The 19,491-nt window shown below is 42.8% G+C and overlaps 1 protein-coding gene across 1 annotated transcript in view; it reads left to right on the forward strand.

Annotated features, from left to right (window-relative positions):
- The window catches only part of LOC120978272 (inositol-tetrakisphosphate 1-kinase-like), a 25,614-nt gene continuing 6,123 nt past the window's right edge, over nucleotides 1-19,491 (forward strand). The window contains exons 1-8 of the mRNA XM_040406506.1: nucleotides 1-239; nucleotides 5,273-5,297; nucleotides 5,973-6,095; nucleotides 6,449-6,566; nucleotides 6,865-6,960; nucleotides 18,102-18,142; nucleotides 18,668-18,833; nucleotides 19,314-19,381. Of these exons, the coding sequence (XP_040262440.1) occupies nucleotides 145-239; nucleotides 5,273-5,297; nucleotides 5,973-6,095; nucleotides 6,449-6,566; nucleotides 6,865-6,960; nucleotides 18,102-18,142; nucleotides 18,668-18,833; nucleotides 19,314-19,381 (732 nt within the window). The 5' untranslated portion in view covers nucleotides 1-144. The remainder of the gene's footprint in view (nucleotides 240-5,272; nucleotides 5,298-5,972; nucleotides 6,096-6,448; nucleotides 6,567-6,864; nucleotides 6,961-18,101; nucleotides 18,143-18,667; nucleotides 18,834-19,313; nucleotides 19,382-19,491) is intronic.

The raw sequence follows: 19,491 nt of genomic DNA on the forward strand, positions 1-19,491 counted from the left end.
ACTGCCCTCAGCCATCCCCACTGCGGAACCCATCCTATTCGAGCAGGCAGAATGCAGCTGGGAGGTTAAAGGTGACTAGAGCAGAGCGGTGCTACCTGGGTGAACTAGTTTACAGTGTAGGTGCTGATAGCAGGCGCGGAGATCATGCCTTCCCTGCACACGAGGAAGAGGATTGGAGTCTATCTGAATGAGAACAAGAGAAGAAAACTTAATTTTGACATATTCGAGGAACTTTGCAGGTCAGTCCTATTTCATTTGTACTGGTATTTGCACAGGACACGGACTATGTACAATGTATACAGTGATCTGAAACAGTAATCTACCTGTGTACTGCATTCCAGCGTCTATGCAGCACACATTACACCTGCCATAGTGGATCTGAAACATAGCATATAGTAGGCACACTCATTTAGCAGAGACGGGTTGGTTATTCAACCTTACAGAGCTGGATTGCAATGCATGGTGATTAGATCTGATCACGGCAACGCACTGGTTTTACCTGCAGTCCTACGTAAGGGCACGGCGATGTGGGTCGTGCGACATTTCATGTAATGTTTGTCAATAGACAAATGTCATGCTGCTACTGCAAAAAATTCAGGCATGTCTGATTTTGTGTTACAAGTCGTGCGTGACTTTTCCTCCTTTGACTTTAATGGAAATTGCGGCTTGCCTGTGACTTGGCTTTAAAAGAAAGCCAATTTCAATGAGAAGTGTGTAATACAAAAAGTCTCTTGTGGTGGCGCTGCAGGGAAACTGAGGCTCAGATAAAGGACGATCCCGGGATCCCAGCAGTCGGATTCCCTGTAAACAGTATATGGTCAGTGCACGATCCCTTTAGATATAAAAATCCAATTCTTGATGTATCAGGTAAAAAAGGTGAATAGCTCAACCGCCATAACAGGTGCATCATGTGAGGCTTAAGAGCTTCATCCTTATCTAATAAAAAGATCCTTTACAAAATCTCTTGAGGATCAGACCATGTATTGAGGAAAATGAAGACTCCCGATGGGTAGAAGAGCTCATTATGGCTGAGAGAGAGATACTGAAAATCTCCATATAATGATGCCGATTTTCTGTCTCTTGATTTTCATGGATGGATGATGTTCACCATGTACGATCTCGTTGGTATATTCAGCAATGCTATATAAAACAAAATGATGAATATTCATGCCTTCTTTCTGCCAGTGCCAAGAGCTATGGATCACACCACTACCTTAAACAGTGGCAAAGTCTTTATATCCCACCACTGCCTTAACCATTGCCAAAAGCTTTATACTCAACCATTGCCAATGCCAAGAGCTTTATATCCAACCACCACCTCAACCATTGTCAATGACAAGAGCTTTATATCCGACCACCACCTCAACCATTGTCAATGACGAGAGCTTTATCTCCCGCCACTACCTTAACCAGTGTTGGTACCAAGAGCTTTATATCCAACAACCACCTCAACGATTGTCAATGACAAGAGCTTTATATCAAACCACCACCTCAACCATTGTCAATGACGAGAGCTTTATCTCCCGCCACTACCTTAACCATTGTTAGTACCAAGAGCTTTATATCCAACCACCACCTCAACCATTGTCAATGACAAGAGCTTTATATCTGACCACCACCACAACCATTGTCAATGACGACAGCGTTATCTCCCGCCACTACCTTAACCATTGTTAGTACCAAGAGCTTTAGATTCAACCACTACCTCAACCATTGTCAATGATAAGAGCTTTATATCCCACCACTACCTTAGCCATCACCAGTGCACAAAAGTTTTATATCCATTCACCAACCACCACTTTAGTTATTGCCAAGAGTTTTATATCCCACCGCTAGCCACCATCTTAATCAGTGCTAATACCACAAGCTTAAAATACCTCCACCACCTTAAAAATCGCCAATGCCAAGAGATTTATATCCTACTACCACCCACCTCTTTAACCATTGCCAATGCCAAAAGCTTTATATCCTATTGCCACCCACCCCTTTAACCATTGACAATGCCAAGAACTTTCAATCCCACCACTATCTACCACGTTAACCATTGCTAAGGCCAAGAGCTTTATATTACCGCCGCCACCTTCACCATTGCTGCTGCCAAGAACTTTATACCCACTCTGACCTTAACCATTGTAAATTGTCAAGAGCTTTATATTACCGCCACCACCTTCACCATTGCTGCTGCCAAGAACTTTATACCTTTATACCCACTCTGACTTTAACTATTGTAAATTGTCAAGAGCTTTATATTACTTTATATACCACCAATTCCAAGAGCTTTAAATTCTACTACCACCTTTCACTTTAACCATTGGCATTGCCAAAAGCTTTACTTACCACCACCACCTTTACCATTGCCAATGCCAAGAGCTTTATACCCTTCCACCATGTTAACTAATGCTAATGCCAGAAACTTTATTTTCCACCACCATATGCCTTGCCAGTGCCAAAAGCTTTATAGGCCATCACTTTAACTACTGCCAAAGCCACCTTACCTGATGTGTAGAAGGGGTCATCACAAATTAGGGAGAATTCAACTACTGATAATATAGGATTGAATGGAACAGAAGCATGTAGTGCTCAGACATAACAGTAAGTGTTAAAATTTTGCCCCGAGGTCATCTGTCAGGAACCACAGAAGATCAGCGTTTGTTTACAAGTCTGACATTAATGTAAGCTTTTCTGAGGATGGCATATAACTTGTAATTCAAACAAACAGACATGCTCAATGAAAACAAACCCTGGTTTCACATTGGACCTAGTCCATGATAGCTGAGCTCCTCGTCTAAATTTTGATTCAGAAGTAAAGAGATAAGCAGGCCCACTCTTATATGGGTCAATCTATTTTAATTTATTTATAGTATTTAAATAATGTTGTAATGATAGAATAATTTAAAAATATATATTAAAAAGTATATAAATGCTGGTAGTAAAATATGAGATAAATAGGATCAATAGTCCAAAGATGAGTCAATAAAAATGTCCTTTGGAGTAAAAAAAAAACAATAAAAAGTAAAAAATTAAAAATAGATAATAGCCACTAGGTAAAAGATTGGATGCAATGGATGATACGCCTTTTATAATAATGCTCCTGTTTGTAGGATAGTCTTTCATAAATCGAATGAAGATATGCGGTGATAGTCTCTGGTCTTGTATTGGACCAGGAATGGTCTTCTTTGAACTAAGACTTCAAGGTGTAAGGAACAGTATATATGTAGTACAAATAGCTGTATTATTGTACGGTACTGTGGGAAGAAAAGATGCTCTGTGCCTCAGTGCGGCGTCCCGCACTGTCTCTGGCTGCAGAGATCACTCGCCCACCAACCGGCGCTGTTGTGACAGATCCTCCAATGACGGTTGGCTGTTCCTGGGAGAATTTGCGGAGTCCAACACGATTTGGTGTAGTCTTTGGCGTACCTCGTGTTGCCTGGGGCGCCGGGGGCGTGGTTCGCTCGTCTGTAGTGTGACGCGGGTGGTCACGTGATCTCGATCTTTTCAATGTCTTTTCAGAGCGCTCCTTTTGGTATAGTTAAGATGGTACACCGTAGTTAGTGTTGTGACAATCCTCTATAGGCTTCTTAAACGCGTTTCGGGAGACTCTCCCTTCATCAGTAAGTAGAGGATTGTGATGACCCCAGATATACTTGCAAAAGGACGGTGGAGTTTAAGAAGAAGATATGCAGGAGACAGCGCTGCTGATGTCCTGGTACATGGACATCAGCAGCGCTGTCTCCTGCATATCTTCTTCTTAAACTCCACTGTCCTTTTGCAAGTATATCTGGGGTCATCACAATCCTCTACTTACTGATGAAGGGAGAGTCTCCCGAAACACGTTTAAGAAGCCTATAAAGGATTGTCACAACACTAACTACGGTGTACCATCTTAACTATACCAAAAGGAGCGCTCTGAAAAGACATTGAAAAGATTGCGATCACGTGACCACCCGCGTCACACTACAGACGCCCCAGGCAACACGAGGTACGCCGAAGACTACACCAAATCGTGTTGGACTCCGCAAATTCTCCCAGGAACAGCCAACCGTCATTGGAGGATCTGTCACAACAGCGCCGGTTGGTGGGTAAGTGATCTCTGCAGCCAGAGACAGTGTGGGACGCCGCACTGAGGCACAGAGCATCTTTTCTTCCCACAGTACCGTACAATAATACAGCTATTTGTACTACATATATACTATTCCTTACACCTTGAAGTCTTAGTTCAAAGAAGACCATTCCTGGTCCAATACAAGACCAGAGACTATCACCGCATATCTTCATTCGATTTATGAAAGACTATCCTACAAACAGGAGCATTATTATAAAAGGCGCATCATCCATTGCATCCAATCTTTTACCTAGTGGCTATTATCTATTTTTTTTACTTTTTATTGTTTATTTTTACTCCAAAGGACATTTTCATTGACTCTCATCTTTGGACTATTGATCCTATTTATCTCATATTTTACTACCAGCATTTATATACTTTTTAATAAATATTTTTAAATTATTCTATCATTACAACATTATTTAAATACTATAAATAAACTAAAATAGATTGACCCATATAAGAGTGGGCCTGCTTATCTCTTTACTTCTCAATCTCCACTACTCTGACTGGGTGAGTCAGATTTAGCAGCTCCTGCACCTCTATCATTTGCTTGAAAAGTAGAGCCGTCTACCCCACTTATCTCTCTAAATTTTGATTCAGTTTATTGCAATCTATGGCCAAAACCTGTGTTTGCGCAATATCATCTGTGACCTACTAACCTACATCATGAGATGAATACATGGGAGGTGTATTCACTAGGACAACATTATGGCATTTGTAGCCTTCTTGCAAATACAATTCACTCTACAAAGTCATATTCATAATTATTTTTTTTTACAACATGATGGATTATTGAGTTAAAAAAAAGTCACCGGCTTGTTTTGTGCATTTGAAGAATTTCATTAACTTTCATCTAGGTTGGTTCATGGTTCCTTAGCCTTGATTCCTTGGCCTTCAGCTCCTGTTTGACAAGACTGCCGTTGCTGGAAGATGGCCATATATGCAGACCAATTGTTGCTAATGGCAGAACAGTGACCATGTGCACAGTTATCCCAATAGTATGACAGAAACTTCATCTTCATCCTCTTTGGGATATGATGTCCTCCTAAGGATTATCATACTATACTCTATCCATTCACCTATAACAAACTGCATTTAATTTAATGACTCTCTGGTCTATGTATGCCATTTTAGGCCCTCAACTGATGTCTTGTATCTGTATTGTAGGAATCATGGATATGATGTTATAGAGGTAAGTACTTTTAAGAATTTCCTCTTCCTGTTATGGTGTGATAGTCTGACATCCATACTTAATTGTCAAGTCTATACATTTTCTCTTGGGGTTTCCTCCTTACAGAGACGGAAAGACTCGTATTTCTTTGAAATGTGTTTTCTGATACATATCTGACATACCTCAACAATGACACAGACGGTCAATGATAGGTGTGAAGATGCATCATTCTTCTAAAATACAACTCCTCTTTCCAGATGTCTAGGACAGTGAGAAGTTAATGTCGTGGTACACAGAATTCGAGCAGAATCTTTAAATCAACATGTCAGTGATACATTATATTAAGTCTATTTTCTTACATGATGTCACTCCTACTTTTTGATAACCACGTCTTGTTGACATTGGGAAATGGGTGGCACTTCAAAGCTTAAACATGGAGGGCCGTCCATAGTTGGAGCCTTCAGCCACACTCGACTGTTGGTGCTCAACATTTTAATGATTATTTGGTCAAATTTTTTCCATGAATGGTTATTTGGTCAAATGCCTTTTGGCAAAGAACTACCTGAAATCCAACAGTTGGTTTAAAAGGTTCTTCTCCAAACCTGTCCAAGATGGTTACTCAAATTTGTATGCATATTATCTATATTATGCTCATCTCTGCCTCACCAGATTTTTTTCGCGTTGTGTCATCTTCAGGTTGACCTCACCAAATGTCTCAATAGCCAAGGGCCATTTGATCTCATTATTCATAAGTTGACAGACCTCTTGATAGAAGCGGGTCAGGACCTGGCATCTCATCACCTTGTCCAGAGGCTTCAGGTAATACTATATATTAAAAAAGAAATAATTTATAATATTCAAACCAGGTGAAATGAGGAAGCTAAAGATACGAGTGAGTCACATGCAGGACTACGTTGTATTGGTAAAGGGTGTATACATCTACCTATTGCCTAATGTGGACATACAATGGCTCACAACTTTTTTTTTTCTACAGCTACACATTAGTAAGGTGAAAATAACTGTGTCAATATTAAGTTCATACATACCAATATTGAGCATCATGTACTCAAGGAGATGGCAGCCATTTTGTTCAGTAGTCTAGTCTACAACAGGTAACTAGTAATATGCGAAAAATGAGTAAGAAGCTTTTTTTTTTTTTTGCTTTTTCACAGGTTTATCTGGACACCCATCCCTTTACTGTCCTTCTGGACCCTCTACCGGCTCTGTACACACTTCTTGACCGATTCCAGTCGTATCGCCTTATAAAAAGCCTGGAGATCCAACAGCAAGGTCAGCGGCAAAGTTAACGAAAATCACATTCAATCTACATGCATGCTGCAAAATGGTCAGTTTTTGAAGACTAAGTAAAAAAAATGCAGCTTTTTTTTGCGACTGCGGCCACAATGTGTGAACGCAGCCTAAGGATTGGGAGAACTAGATAAAAATCAAACAGTTTTACATAAGCCTGTTGATGAGCCAGACATATTCAAGCAGGAGGGTTTGTGTATCAGGGCGATAATGCAGATATGGGCAGTGTCATGTGTATTAACCATTAACTGGTCTCAATGTGTTTTCCTGTTTTCTGCAGGGGTCAGTGCTTTGTTCTCCCCTCCATGCGTGGAGCTGATGTCCAAGCGCAGTGATATGGTGGATTTGGTTAGAGAACGTCTTACCTTCCCTATCAGTAAGGATACATAGTAACATAGTTTAAAGGGCCGAAAAAAAAGACATTTGTCCATCCAGTTCAGGCTGTTATCCTGCAAGTTGATCCAGAGAAAGGCAAAAAAAAAAAAATGTGAAGTAGAAGCCAATTTTCCCCACTTAAGGGGAAAAACATTCCTTCCCGAATCCAATCAGGCAATCAGATAACTCCCCTGATCAAGGACTCAGAGGGAGTCCACTATGACTAAAGGGCCTTGGAGACGGGGGCCTGGCGCTGAACTTCTCTGTTTCCAACCCAGATCCATAGCATTTTGCAACTAGTGCTTATTGTCAAGGGGAGCTCAGGGCAAAATATTTTTTTACAGCTTCCATAAATTTTAATAGTAACTGCATGAAATCCTTTTGCCTCAGCTCCCCCTAGTGGTGGCTGCAGGCAGCCTGTTTTACCATGTTCTGTATTTAGTGAAACAGGAGATTTAGATCTATATGAGGGGAGATTTATCGATGCATTTATGCAAGTTGTCTGGTGACAATACATAGAGAATTATGATGTTCAGAATGAGCACCATATTTTTAAAGCACCTAACATAGAAGTCAGATAAAGTGGGTGAGATGAAGCTCAACTTTCTTTTTTTAATAAAAAAAAATCCTACATATAATTAAATAAAAAAGTTAATTTGTCATAAATATCACTAGGGCTAGGCAATAGGTTTTTGCTACGGGGCCCTATGAGATCTGAGTATGCCCAATGATTCAGCTCAGCAGCAAAAATATGAATACGAAACATTCTTCCTAAAAGCGAAGGGTTAACTACACACCTTTCTAGCGAAGGTCACTAGGTAATTAAACAAACATCCCTCGTAACAGGCGTGGTGACATCATCTGACAATCCCAGGCTGCAATGCCTACCCATCTGTCTACACAGGGTTCCATGATCTCTTTGTGACGGGTAGTATGTGCCATCCTGTAGGTACAAGGTGGTGGCAGCACCCTCCCCGGTTTAATTGCTCACTATCTCTAGATTTGAGCCGTTCAGAGGAAGGGTGCAAAGTTCTTCAGGTGTGTCCGGGGTGAGGTGTGAGCGTACAGTATGAGCACCCTCCTGCTGACCTCACTGCAGCTCTTTTATTATTTGATTCTCTCGCTGTTAGTTTTTGTTGGTGAGTGTTTTTTTTTTCTACGTATACATGTTTCACATTGTCAATATTAGTATACAGATACTATGGAGATGTTGCTGCTAGGCAGGTATATATTTGTATCAGGTGCTGCAAAAACTAATATACACCTGACAGTGCCGTGATACATTGTCACCACTATCAGGGGCTGATTAAGTGCATGATAGGCCCGGGGCTGTCTACCCAATTCAGGCCCCCCCACCTTCCATTTTACTTTTAGTTTTTTTCTGTATGAAGAGGCTGCGGTGCTTCGTAGGCGTCACAGTCTCTTCCTAGGCCATAGGACATCGTTCACATGGTCTAGGTTCAGCTCTGTCCCATCTGAGTGATTGGGTCTGATCTGTAATACCAAGCGCAGTGCTATCAAATGGACAGAGCTGTGCTTGGTAAGGAGCAAAGAGGCTGCGGCGCTCACTGGGACATCGCGGTCTCCTCAAACAGCCAGGAGTCAGACCCCCACCATCTCATAACTCTCTGAGTACAGATGTCATAGATGTTACCTGCAGTCCTATGTAACACCCCACATAGCAGTGAACTATTGTGTTATGTGGGGTGTTACATAGGACTGCATGGAACATCTACTACATTATCTGCACACAGAAAGCTATCACTGTTATCTGGGCTGTTACATAGGACTGCAGGTGACAAATAAAAATTTTAGTTGCCAAATTTAAAATACATAGGATTATGATTAAAAAAAGACTTGGAGGAGAAGATGAGATGCAGGTCACAGTAGTGAACCAGCTCTACATGTAGGAGAATACAGCACCACATACCTGTTACATCCAGTGACATCTCCTGTCATGTAGACCTTCTCTTTCCTCTTCTCCTCCGTCTGACCCAGACCGCCATGACTAATTCTTTCAGCCCCATCTCGTCTCTACAGAGTTTGTTACACAGACATGTTAGATTTCTAATAATTGGGGTCATTTGTCAAACTGGTGTAAAGTACAACTGGCTCATAGAAACCAATCAGATTCCACCTTTCATTTTCCAAAGGAGCTGTCAAAAATGAAAGGTGGAATCTGTTGCTATGGGTAACTAACCCAGTTCTACTTTACACCAGTTTGATAAATTACCCCAAAGGTCCCTATAGTGTCTACAGCAATTATAATGTCCCCTAGAGTGCCCCCAGTAATAATAACACCCTATATTGTGCTCCAGGTAATAATGCCTGTATAGTGTCCCCAAAAATAATGTCCCCTAATAGAAACACCCCCACTCTGCCCCCACATAGTAATTTCCCCCACACTGCCCCCACATAGTAATTTCCCCCACACTGCCCCCATATAGTAATTTCCCCCACACTGCCCCCACATAGTAATTTCCCCCACACTGCCCCATACAGTAATTTCTTCCACACTGCCCCCATGTAGTAATTCCCCCCACAAAGTAATTTGCCCCCCACACTGCCCCCATCAAGTAATAACCCACACACTGCCCCCCATTAGATCATTTACCCTGACACTGCCATCCATTAAGTAATTTGCCCCAACACTGCCATCCATATAGTAATTTGCCCCCACACTGCCATCCATTAAGTAATTTGCCTTCACACTGCCCCCCTTCATTAAGTAATTTGCCCCCCACACTGCCCCCATCAAGTAATAACCCCCCACACTGCCCCCTATTAGATAATTTTCCCCGACACTGCCATCCATTATGTAATTTGCCCCCCACAGTATTAATTTCTCCACACTGCCCCCACAGTATTAATTCCCCCCATGGTAGTAATTTGCCCCCACAGTATTAATTGTCCCCCACACTGCCCCCAGAGTACTAATTTCCCCCACACTAGTAATTTGCCCCCACGTAGTAGTTCTCCCCCCACTGTCCCTTCAGTGATATTCTCCTGTGCCCCCCAGTAATGTCCCCCCAAAGTTGGCACACAAAAAAGAAAAAAAAAGAAAAGCTAATACTTACCTGTGTCCCAGTCGGCGCTCACTCGTTGATGGTGCAGGCGTCCGGGCACGGGCGCGCGCTATGACGTAATCACGCCCCCGCCTGCACCGGAATTTTACTGCCGCATAGGCTTCAGGCTTACTAGGCCTGAAGCCTATGGCGGTGATCGGCGGACGGCGGCGGGGCAGGAAACTGTGCGCTCCCGTGCCCCGCCGTAGTTTGTGGGTGTTTGGGTCGGCGTTGGGCCCCCCAGGCTATCGTGTGTTATAAGAGGAGATGATACTGTGCTATTGGAGTAGTGATACTGTGTTATAAGGAAGGGCGGACTGGCCATGGACCCTACAGGGAATTTTCCCAGTTGGCCGATGCAAACAGGGCCAACTGAGCGCTCCTCACTGCCGCTAGCCGGGTACATACCTCAGGGGGCACAAGTCCAGTCAGCATGCAGAAGGTAGGGCTGGCCTGGTGCTGTGGCCCACATCTCTTCTAAGCCGCCTGCTCCATATCTTTATTAGAGCAAATTGAAGGAGGAGGACAGACCGTGACAGTTGTTGATGGCCACCACAGAGGGACAGCTTCCAGTCGGGTATTCTGTGTGGTACTGTGGTATTACTCACCCTGCCAACCTGTATTGGCCTCTTCTACTTGTGATACCCCAGCCTTTTGTCAATTTGGACCCATTTACAACATTGGGGCCACTTTTATTTATTTTTTCCCAGGGCTACCGGAAATTAAAAAAATTTAAATACTTAAACATTATTTTATAATAACTATATTCACAAACACCTTTCATTACATAGAATGGCTTGTTTTGTCTGGGGAGCAATCATTAGGAGAAATAAAATGGCCGCCGTCCTATTAGTACACACAAAACCTGTCCTAATCACACAGCAGGACAAGTTACTTCACCATAATGAGCCATAGTGCTGCCTCATCCTCCTGACTGCTCCACTTGTCAGGAATCATGATCCTGAATACAAGTGAATCTCTGTGGGAATGGAGATGATGAGGAGACATGAGAGGAGGGTGAGGTGTGGCTCTTGTATGCAGCCTCCATTACCACAGCAACACATTACCACAGCCTATCCTGTCTGTCCTCTCTGTACTTCATGTCTCCTCATGAACTAAATTCCACAGAGATTCGGCTAAAGTTCTTATCATCTGTATTCAGGGTCATAAACCCTGACAAGTAGAGAGGAGGAGGAGGAGGAGACAGCTCTTTACATCAGTGTTGTAAAGTAACTTGTCCCCTCATGTGTGATCAGGACAGGTTTTATGTGAACTAATGGGACAGCGGCCATTTTGTTTCTCCTGATGATTGCTCCCCAGACAAAACGAGCCATTATAAATAATGAAAGGTATTTGAGAATATATTTATAATAAAGTAATATTCAAGTATTTTCATTTTCTTAATTCCCGGAGTTCCCAGTCTGCCCCTGGATATAAAAGGGGATAATACTGTGTTATTGGAGTATTGATACTCTGTTGTAAAAGGAGATGATACTGTGCTATTGGAGTAGTGATACTATGAGGGGATAATACTGTGTTATTGGAGTAGTGATACAGTGCTATAACAGAGGATGGTACTGTGCAATAAGAGGAGTGATATTGTGTCATAAGAGGGGATAATACTGTTCTATTGGAGTAGTGAAACTATGAGGGGATAATATTGTGTTATTGGAGTAATGATACTGTGCCATATGAGGGGATAATACTGTGCTATTGGAGTAGTGATACTATGAGGGGATAATATTGTGTTATTGGAGTAATGATACTGTGCCATATGAGGGGATAATATTGTGCTATTGGAGTAGTGATACTATGAGGGGATAATATTGTGCTATTGGAGTAGTGATACTGTGCCATATGAGGGGATAATACTGTGCTATTGGAGTAGTGCTATAAGTGGGGATGATAATGTGCAATAAGAGGAGTGATATTGTGTCATAAGAGGGGATCATACTGTGCTACTAGAGAAGTGATACTGTACTATAAGAGGAAATAATACTGTACTGTAGGAGAGGATGATCTTGTGCAATAAGTGGAGTGATGCTGTACTGTGAGGGTGGATGATACTGTTTTGAATGCACACAAGCTGTGCTAGCATATTGACTGTCTGCTTCAAATTACAAACTGTTAGTTAATCATGCACGGAAGGATCACACTGATACCAAGTATCAAAGCAGAACTCATTACAGGAAATTAAAGGGGTTGTCTCATCATGGACAATGGGGGCATATCGCTAGGATATGCCCCCATTGTCTTATAGGTGCGGGTCCCACCACTGAGACCCGCACCTATATCGAGAACGGAGCCTCGCAAGGTGGTGGCTGGAGGACTCCGGTCCGGCCACCACCAAGCCGGCTCCCCATAAAAGTGAATAGGAGTGTACCGCGCATGCGCAGGCCCTCGCTCCCATTCATTTCTATGGGGCCGACGGAAATAGCCGAGCCAGCACTCGGCTATTTTAGCCGGCCCCATAGAAAATGAATGGAGGGCGGCTGCGCATGCGCAGTGCACCCTCCTTCACTTGTGGGGCTCCGTTCTCGATATAGGTGCGGGTCCTAGCGGTGGGATCCGCACCTATAAGACAATGGGGGCATATCCTAGCGATATTGCCCCATTGTCCATGATGAGACAACCCCTTTAAGCAGTTTTTATATCATCACAGAGGGCGTTCCTCTACTGAGGCTCATGCCATAGTTTCATTGGCTAAAATACAAAAACAAGAAAAGAGATAACACTTGGCATCTGCGCATTGTGCATTATTTTACAAACTTTGGTATGTAAACAATGTAAACATCTAGGTGCCAGCGCCATGTTGTAATGGCTTCACCTATTAATATTATGACATCCTCAACAATACTATAAGCGGAATAATACTCTGCTGTAAGTGTTAGTGATACTGTGCCATAAGAATAGTGATACTTTGCTATGAGGGGTGATACTGTGCTATAAGAGGAGTAACACTGTGCTATAAGAGGAGGCGATAATGTGCTGTAAGAGAGAATGATATTGTGCTATAAGAGGAATAATACTCTCTTGTAAGTGGTGGCAATACTATGTTATGAGCAGAAATACCTTTCTATAAGAGGAGTGGTACTGTGCTATAAGAGGGGATGATACTGTACTATAAGAGGAATGATACTGTCTCATAAAAGGGGAATATACTGTGCTATAAGATTACTAATACTGTACTATAAGAGGAGTTTAGGGCTGTTTCACACTGACGGTAAACAGGTCCTACAGGCTGTTCCAGCAGTTTTCGTTCAGCATATTTGCCGGGTTGCTGCTGGATCTTTGCCAGACACCATTATAGTCAATGGGGCCGTATGGATTGCCGGCAACGCACGGCTGCACCCCGGAAAGGACGGATCCGACAGGCTGTTCCTGGCCGGAATAGCCTGTCAGATCTGTTTACCGTTAGTGTGAAACAGGTCTTATACTGGCTATAAGAGAGTCTGTCCTCTCTGTACTTCATGTCTCCTCATGGACTCCATTCCCACAGAGATTCAGTTAAAGTTCTTATAATCTGCATTCAGGATCATAAGCCCTGACAAATAGGAGAGGAGGATGAGGCGGCTCTTTTACCTCAGTGCTCGGAAGTAATATGTCCTCCTGTGTGATTAGGACAGGTTTTGTGTGTATTAATAGGACGGTGGCCATTTTGTTTCTCTTAATGATTGCTCCCTAAACTAAATGAGCCATTAAAAAATAATGAAAGGTATTTGGGAATATACACTGCTCAAAAAAAAAGGGAACACAAAAATAACACATCCTAGATCTGAATTAATAAAATATTTTTCTGAAATACTTTGTTCTTTACATAGTTGAATGTGCTGACAACAAAATCGCACAAAAATAAAAAAATGGAAATCAAATTTTTTAATCCATGGAGGTCTGGATTTGGAGTCACACTCAAAATTAAAGTGGAAAAACACACTACAGGCTGATCCAACTTTGATGTAATGTCCTTAAAACAAGTCAAAATGAGGCTCAGTAGTGTGTGTGGCCTCCACGTGCCTGTATGACCTCCCTACAACGCCTGTGCATGCTCCTGATGAGGTGGCGGATGGTCTCCTGAGGGATCTCTTCCCAGACCTGGACTAAAGCATCTGCCAACTCCTGGACAGTCTGTGGTGCAACGTGACGTTGGTGGATAGAGCGAGACATGATGTCCCAGATGTGCTCAATTGGATTCAGGTCTGGGGAACGGGCGGGCCAGTCCATAGCATCAATGCCTTCGTCTTGCAGGAACTGCTGACACACTCCAGCCACATGAGGTCTAGCATTGTCTTGCATTAGGAGGAACCCAGGGCCAACCGCACCAGCATATGGTCTCACAAGGGGTCTGAGGATCTCATCTCGGTACCTAATGGCAGTCAGGCTACCTCTGGCAAGCACATGGAGGGCAGTGCGGCCCTCCAAAGAAATGCCACCCCACACCATTACTGACCCAATGCCAAACCGGTCATGCTGGAGGATGTTGCAGGCAGCAGAATGTTCTCCACGGCGTCTCCAGACTCTGTCACATCTGTCACATGTGCTCAGTGTGAACCTGCTTTCATCTGTGAAGAGCACAGGGCGCCAGTGGCGAATTTGCCAATCTTGGTGTTCTCTGGCAAATGCCAAACGTCCTGCACGGTGTTGGGCTGTAAGCACAACCCCCACCTGTGGACGTCGGGCCCTCATATCACCCTCATGGAGTCTGTTTCTGACCGTTTGAGCAGACACATGCACATTTGTGGCCTGCTGGAGGTCATTTTGCAGGGCTCTGGCAGTGCTCCTTCTGTTCCTCCTTGCACAACGGCAGAGGTAGCGGTCCTGCTGCTGGGTTGTTGCCCTACTACGGCCTCCTCCACGTCTCCTGATGTACTGGCCTGTCTCCTGGTAGCGCCTCCATGCTCTGGACACTACGCTGACAGACACAGCAAACCTTCTTGCCACAGCTCGCATTGATGTGCCATCCTGGATAAGCTGCACTACCTGAGCCACTTGTGTGGGTTGTAGACTCCGTCTCATGCTACCACTAGAGTGAAAGCACCGCCAGCATTCAAAAGTGACCAAAACATCAGCCAGGAAGCATAGGAACTGAGAAGTGGTCTGTGGTTACCACCTGCAGAACCACTTCTTTATTGGGGGTGTCTTGCTAATTGCCTATAATTTCCACCTGTTGTCTATCCCATTTGCACAACAGCATGTGAAATTGATTGTCACTCAGTGTTGCTTCCTAAGTGGACAGTTTGATTTCACAGAAGTGTGATTGACTTGGAGTTACATTGTGTTGTTTAACTGTTTCCTTTATTTTTTTGAGCAGTGTATTTACAATAAAGTAATATTTAAGTATTTTCATTTTCTAAATTCCCAGAGAACCTCTTTAATAGAGATGACATTCTCTATAAGGCATCAGGGAGGTTATACTGTGATGTTGGGCCTCGCATATAGAGTAAGCTATAGCTTTTAAAAATGTCCAGTACCAGACCCTGCCTCAGTGCATCAATCATGGCAATACCCTTACCCTAGCTACAGTATGGTCATTTTAATGAAAACCAATTAATCTGGACTGTGGGAGGACATCTATGAGAACATTGCACAGCAGAGCTATATTAATGTGTAGCATCGGAAAATATGATCTGGTGTGCACTCGTCTCTAGATATATAGGTATTATTCTATCCTACCGGGGCTGTTTTATGTCGCCTGTTTAAAAAGTAGGCAGTTGATGTATTGTTGGTAAGAACAGTTATGCTGGTCATACAGGTTCTTTTCAAAAAATTAGCATATTGTGATAAAGTTCATTATTTTCTGTAATGTACTGATAAACATTAGACTTTCATATATTTTAGATTCATTACACACAACTGAAGTAGTTCAAGCCTTTTCTTGTTTTAATATTGATGATTTTGGCATACAGCTCATGAAAACCCCAAATTCCTATCTAAAAAAATTAGCATATTTCATCCGACCAATAAAAGAAAAGTATTTTTAATACAAAAAAAGTCAACCTTCAAATAATTAAGTTCAGTTATGCACTCAATACTTGGTCGGGAATCCTTTTGCAGAAATGACTGCTTCAATGCGGCGTGGCATGGAGGCAATCAGCCTGTGGCACTGCTGAGGTGTTATGGAGGCCCAGGATGCTTCGATAGCGGCCTTAAGCTCATCCAGAGTGTTGGGTCTTGCGTCTCTCAACTTTCTCTTCCCAATATCCCACAGATTCTCTATGGGGTTCAGGTCAGGAGAGTTGGCAGGCCAATTGAACACAGTAATACCATGGTCAGTAAACCATTTACCAGTGGTGAAAAATGAAATCTTCATCTCCATAAAGCTTTTCAGCAGATGGAAGCATGAAGTGCTCCAAAATCTCCTGATAGCTAGCTGCATTGATCCTGCCCTTGATAAAACACAGTGGACCAACACCAGCAGCTGACATGGCACCCCAGACCATCACTGACTGTGGGTACTTGACACTGGACTTCAGGCATTTTGGCATTTCCCACTCCCCAGTCTTCCTCCAGACTCTGGCACCTTGATTTCCGAATGACATGCAAAATTTGCTTTCATCCGAAAAAAGTACTTTGGACCACTGAGCAACAGTCCAGTGCTGCTTCTCTGTAGCCCAGGTCAGGCGCTTCTGCCGCTGTTTCTGGTTCAAAAGTGGCTTGACCTGGGGAATGCGGCACCTGTAGCCCATTTCCTGCACACGCCTGTACACGGTGGCTCTGGATGTTTCTACTCCAGACTCAGTACACTGCTTCCGCAGGTCCCCCAAGGTCTGGAATTGGTCCTTCTCCACAATCTTCCTCAGGGTCCGGTCACCTCTTCTCGTTGTGCAGCGTTTTCTGCCACACTTTTTCCTTCCCACAGACTTCCCACTGAGGTGCCTTGATACAGCACTCTGGGAACAGCCTATTCGTTCAGAAATTTCTTTCTGTGTCTTACCCTCTTGCTTGAGGGTGTCAATGATGGCCTTCTGGACAGCAGTCAGGTCGGCAGTCTTACCCATGATTGCGGTTTTGAGTAATGAACCAGGCTGGGAGTTTTTAAAAGCCTCAGGAATCTTTTGCAGGTGTTTAGAGTTAATTAGTTGATTCAGATGATTAGGTTAATAGCTCGTTTAGAGAACCTTTTCATGATATGCTAATTTTTTGAGATAGGAATTTTGGGTTTTCATGAGCTGTATGCCAAAATCATCAATATTAAAACAAGAAAAGGCTTGAACTACTTCAGTTGTGTGTAATGAATCTAAAATATATGAAAGTCTAATGTTTATCAGTACATTACAGAAAATAATGAACTTTATCACAATATGCTAATTTTTTTAAAAGAACCTGTACATAGTCTGGTTCTTAAAAGAATTGTCCACCATGATATTTCAGTCAATTGCAGGGTATCCCCCGTGATCAGCTGTAATCTGTGGAGAAGGTATTCAATTTCCCTACAGCGCCACCAAAGGGGAACTGAAGCATTACATATTTCTCTTTAGTACTAATAGGTTGTCTGTGTAATATATGGACATGACAGGTCCTCCAAAGCAACAGATGCTTTTTGTCGCCACTCTGAATACTGAGGACCCCATTAATGTTCCCCAATAGGGTTATTTCAAAATTGCCTGTGCACACCACACAACCCCATATTAAAGAAGTTTTCCACTTTGGATCATCCCTATTCATTAGAGGAGACCCTTGACAATAAGCTAACCACAAACTGTCCTCCTGCTGGGGTTCCCAGTGATCAGCTGTAATCTGTGGGGAAATATGGCAATAAGTGTTCGATTTCCCTGCAGCGCCACCACACTGGAAATGAAGCATTACACAATGTCCATTCAACCCAGGACAGGACAGGTCCTCCAGGGCAAGAGACGCTCTTTATCACTGATCTCTTCTCTCTGACCAAGAGTTAAGGCTGATGAACAGTAGGGTTATGTAAGGGGCAGATCACAAACATTTCCAACCAAGATGGAAGACATTTTAACAGTTTTGTGGCCGGATCTGTTTACTGTCTGTGATTCCCAAGATCAAACTAAGAGTCTTATTACCATCCAATAATAATAATAATAATAATTGCCTAATATTCCTTCTCTTACAGTTTGCAAAACCCAGGTGGCTCATGGACCGCGCTCACATGAGGTTGGTATCATTATGTATTTGTCCCTGTACACGCATATTACGACCACTAAAATACAATAAAAAATGAAATATAAAATACTCTGCAGGGGAAAAAAACAATATGTAGGAGGACATCGTTTTTTAAATGAAATGATTATTGCAGATCATTGTAGGCGGGTGTTATCTGTACTTTTATTGCACTGTCCATGATGACTTTATTTTTTGAGTGGGATTAATTACAGGGGTAATTCTGAAAAGACAATAAACACTTTTAGAAATATTACACATGACAGGTGTACTTGGCAAAGTGGGTGGTGTTCCCCTTCTTGATTGGGTGCATCACCGCACACTTTAACATTGGCCAATCAGTGCTGAGAGTTTGTGTAAAGACTCAGCCTACACCCTGTGGAGAAGGAGAATGGTAACGCCCCCTTTGCTAATTCATATTTTTCCATGAGGAATAACAGAGGAATAGACCGATGCAGCATTCTAAGAATTAATATTTTGTCAGGAGGCGATCTAACCCCCTTCTCTCCTATATTACAGATGTCCTTGATATTTAATGAGCACGGACTAAAGGACGTGACTCCCCCTTGTCTTCTCCAGAGCTTCATCAACCACAGCGCCACCCTCTATAAGATTTTCGTTGTAGGTCCACAGCATTTTGTCGTCAAGAGACCATCCATACGTAATTTTCCCTTGGGCGAGACTGGTTGGTATTCTATAATACATGGCATGGTGGGAGTTGTAGTTTTGCAGCAGAATAAGGGAGCACTGTTCTCAAAGTCTTTTAGGATTTCTCATGTCGTATTCAGACCCTATAAAAGATGGTTCCAATTCCAATAATGTTTTCACCACTCACCCAATGCCCCCTAATAATAGTCTTCTGGGTTTGGACCCTGAAAATGTCAGACAATCAGACCATTTCCTATTAATTAGTTTCTGGGTCTATATTTTGGCGGATACCAGGGTGTGAAATGTTGATGGAAACCAAGAATGACCTCACTTCTGACCAACGTCTACGCTAATGGCAGTAATATTGGAATATTGATCTTGTAATCTAATATTTTCGGCAGCACTTACAGATGCAGATAAGGAAATGTAAGGGTTAGTCATTCTCTGAAGAACCAATAGTTGTGTGATACCCCGGCCTGTAAAGTTCTCACTGTTTTTATATAATTGTTGCCTACAGACCAAACGACAATCTTCTTTAACAGCCACCATGTCTCCAAGGCAGAATCCTGTTCACACCTGTCTCAAGTGAGTGTAAGACGGGGTTCACTTATTTTTTTTATTGACACGTTGCATATAAAGTATCAGGACATGTATCAGGCTTGGTATAACCCTGTAGACTGTAGAATAGCAGCAGG

The sequence above is a fragment of the Bufo bufo genome, chromosome 8 (genome assembly GCF_905171765.1).
Source record: "Bufo bufo chromosome 8, aBufBuf1.1, whole genome shotgun sequence".
NCBI classification, from domain to species: domain Eukaryota; kingdom Metazoa; phylum Chordata; class Amphibia; order Anura; family Bufonidae; genus Bufo; species Bufo bufo.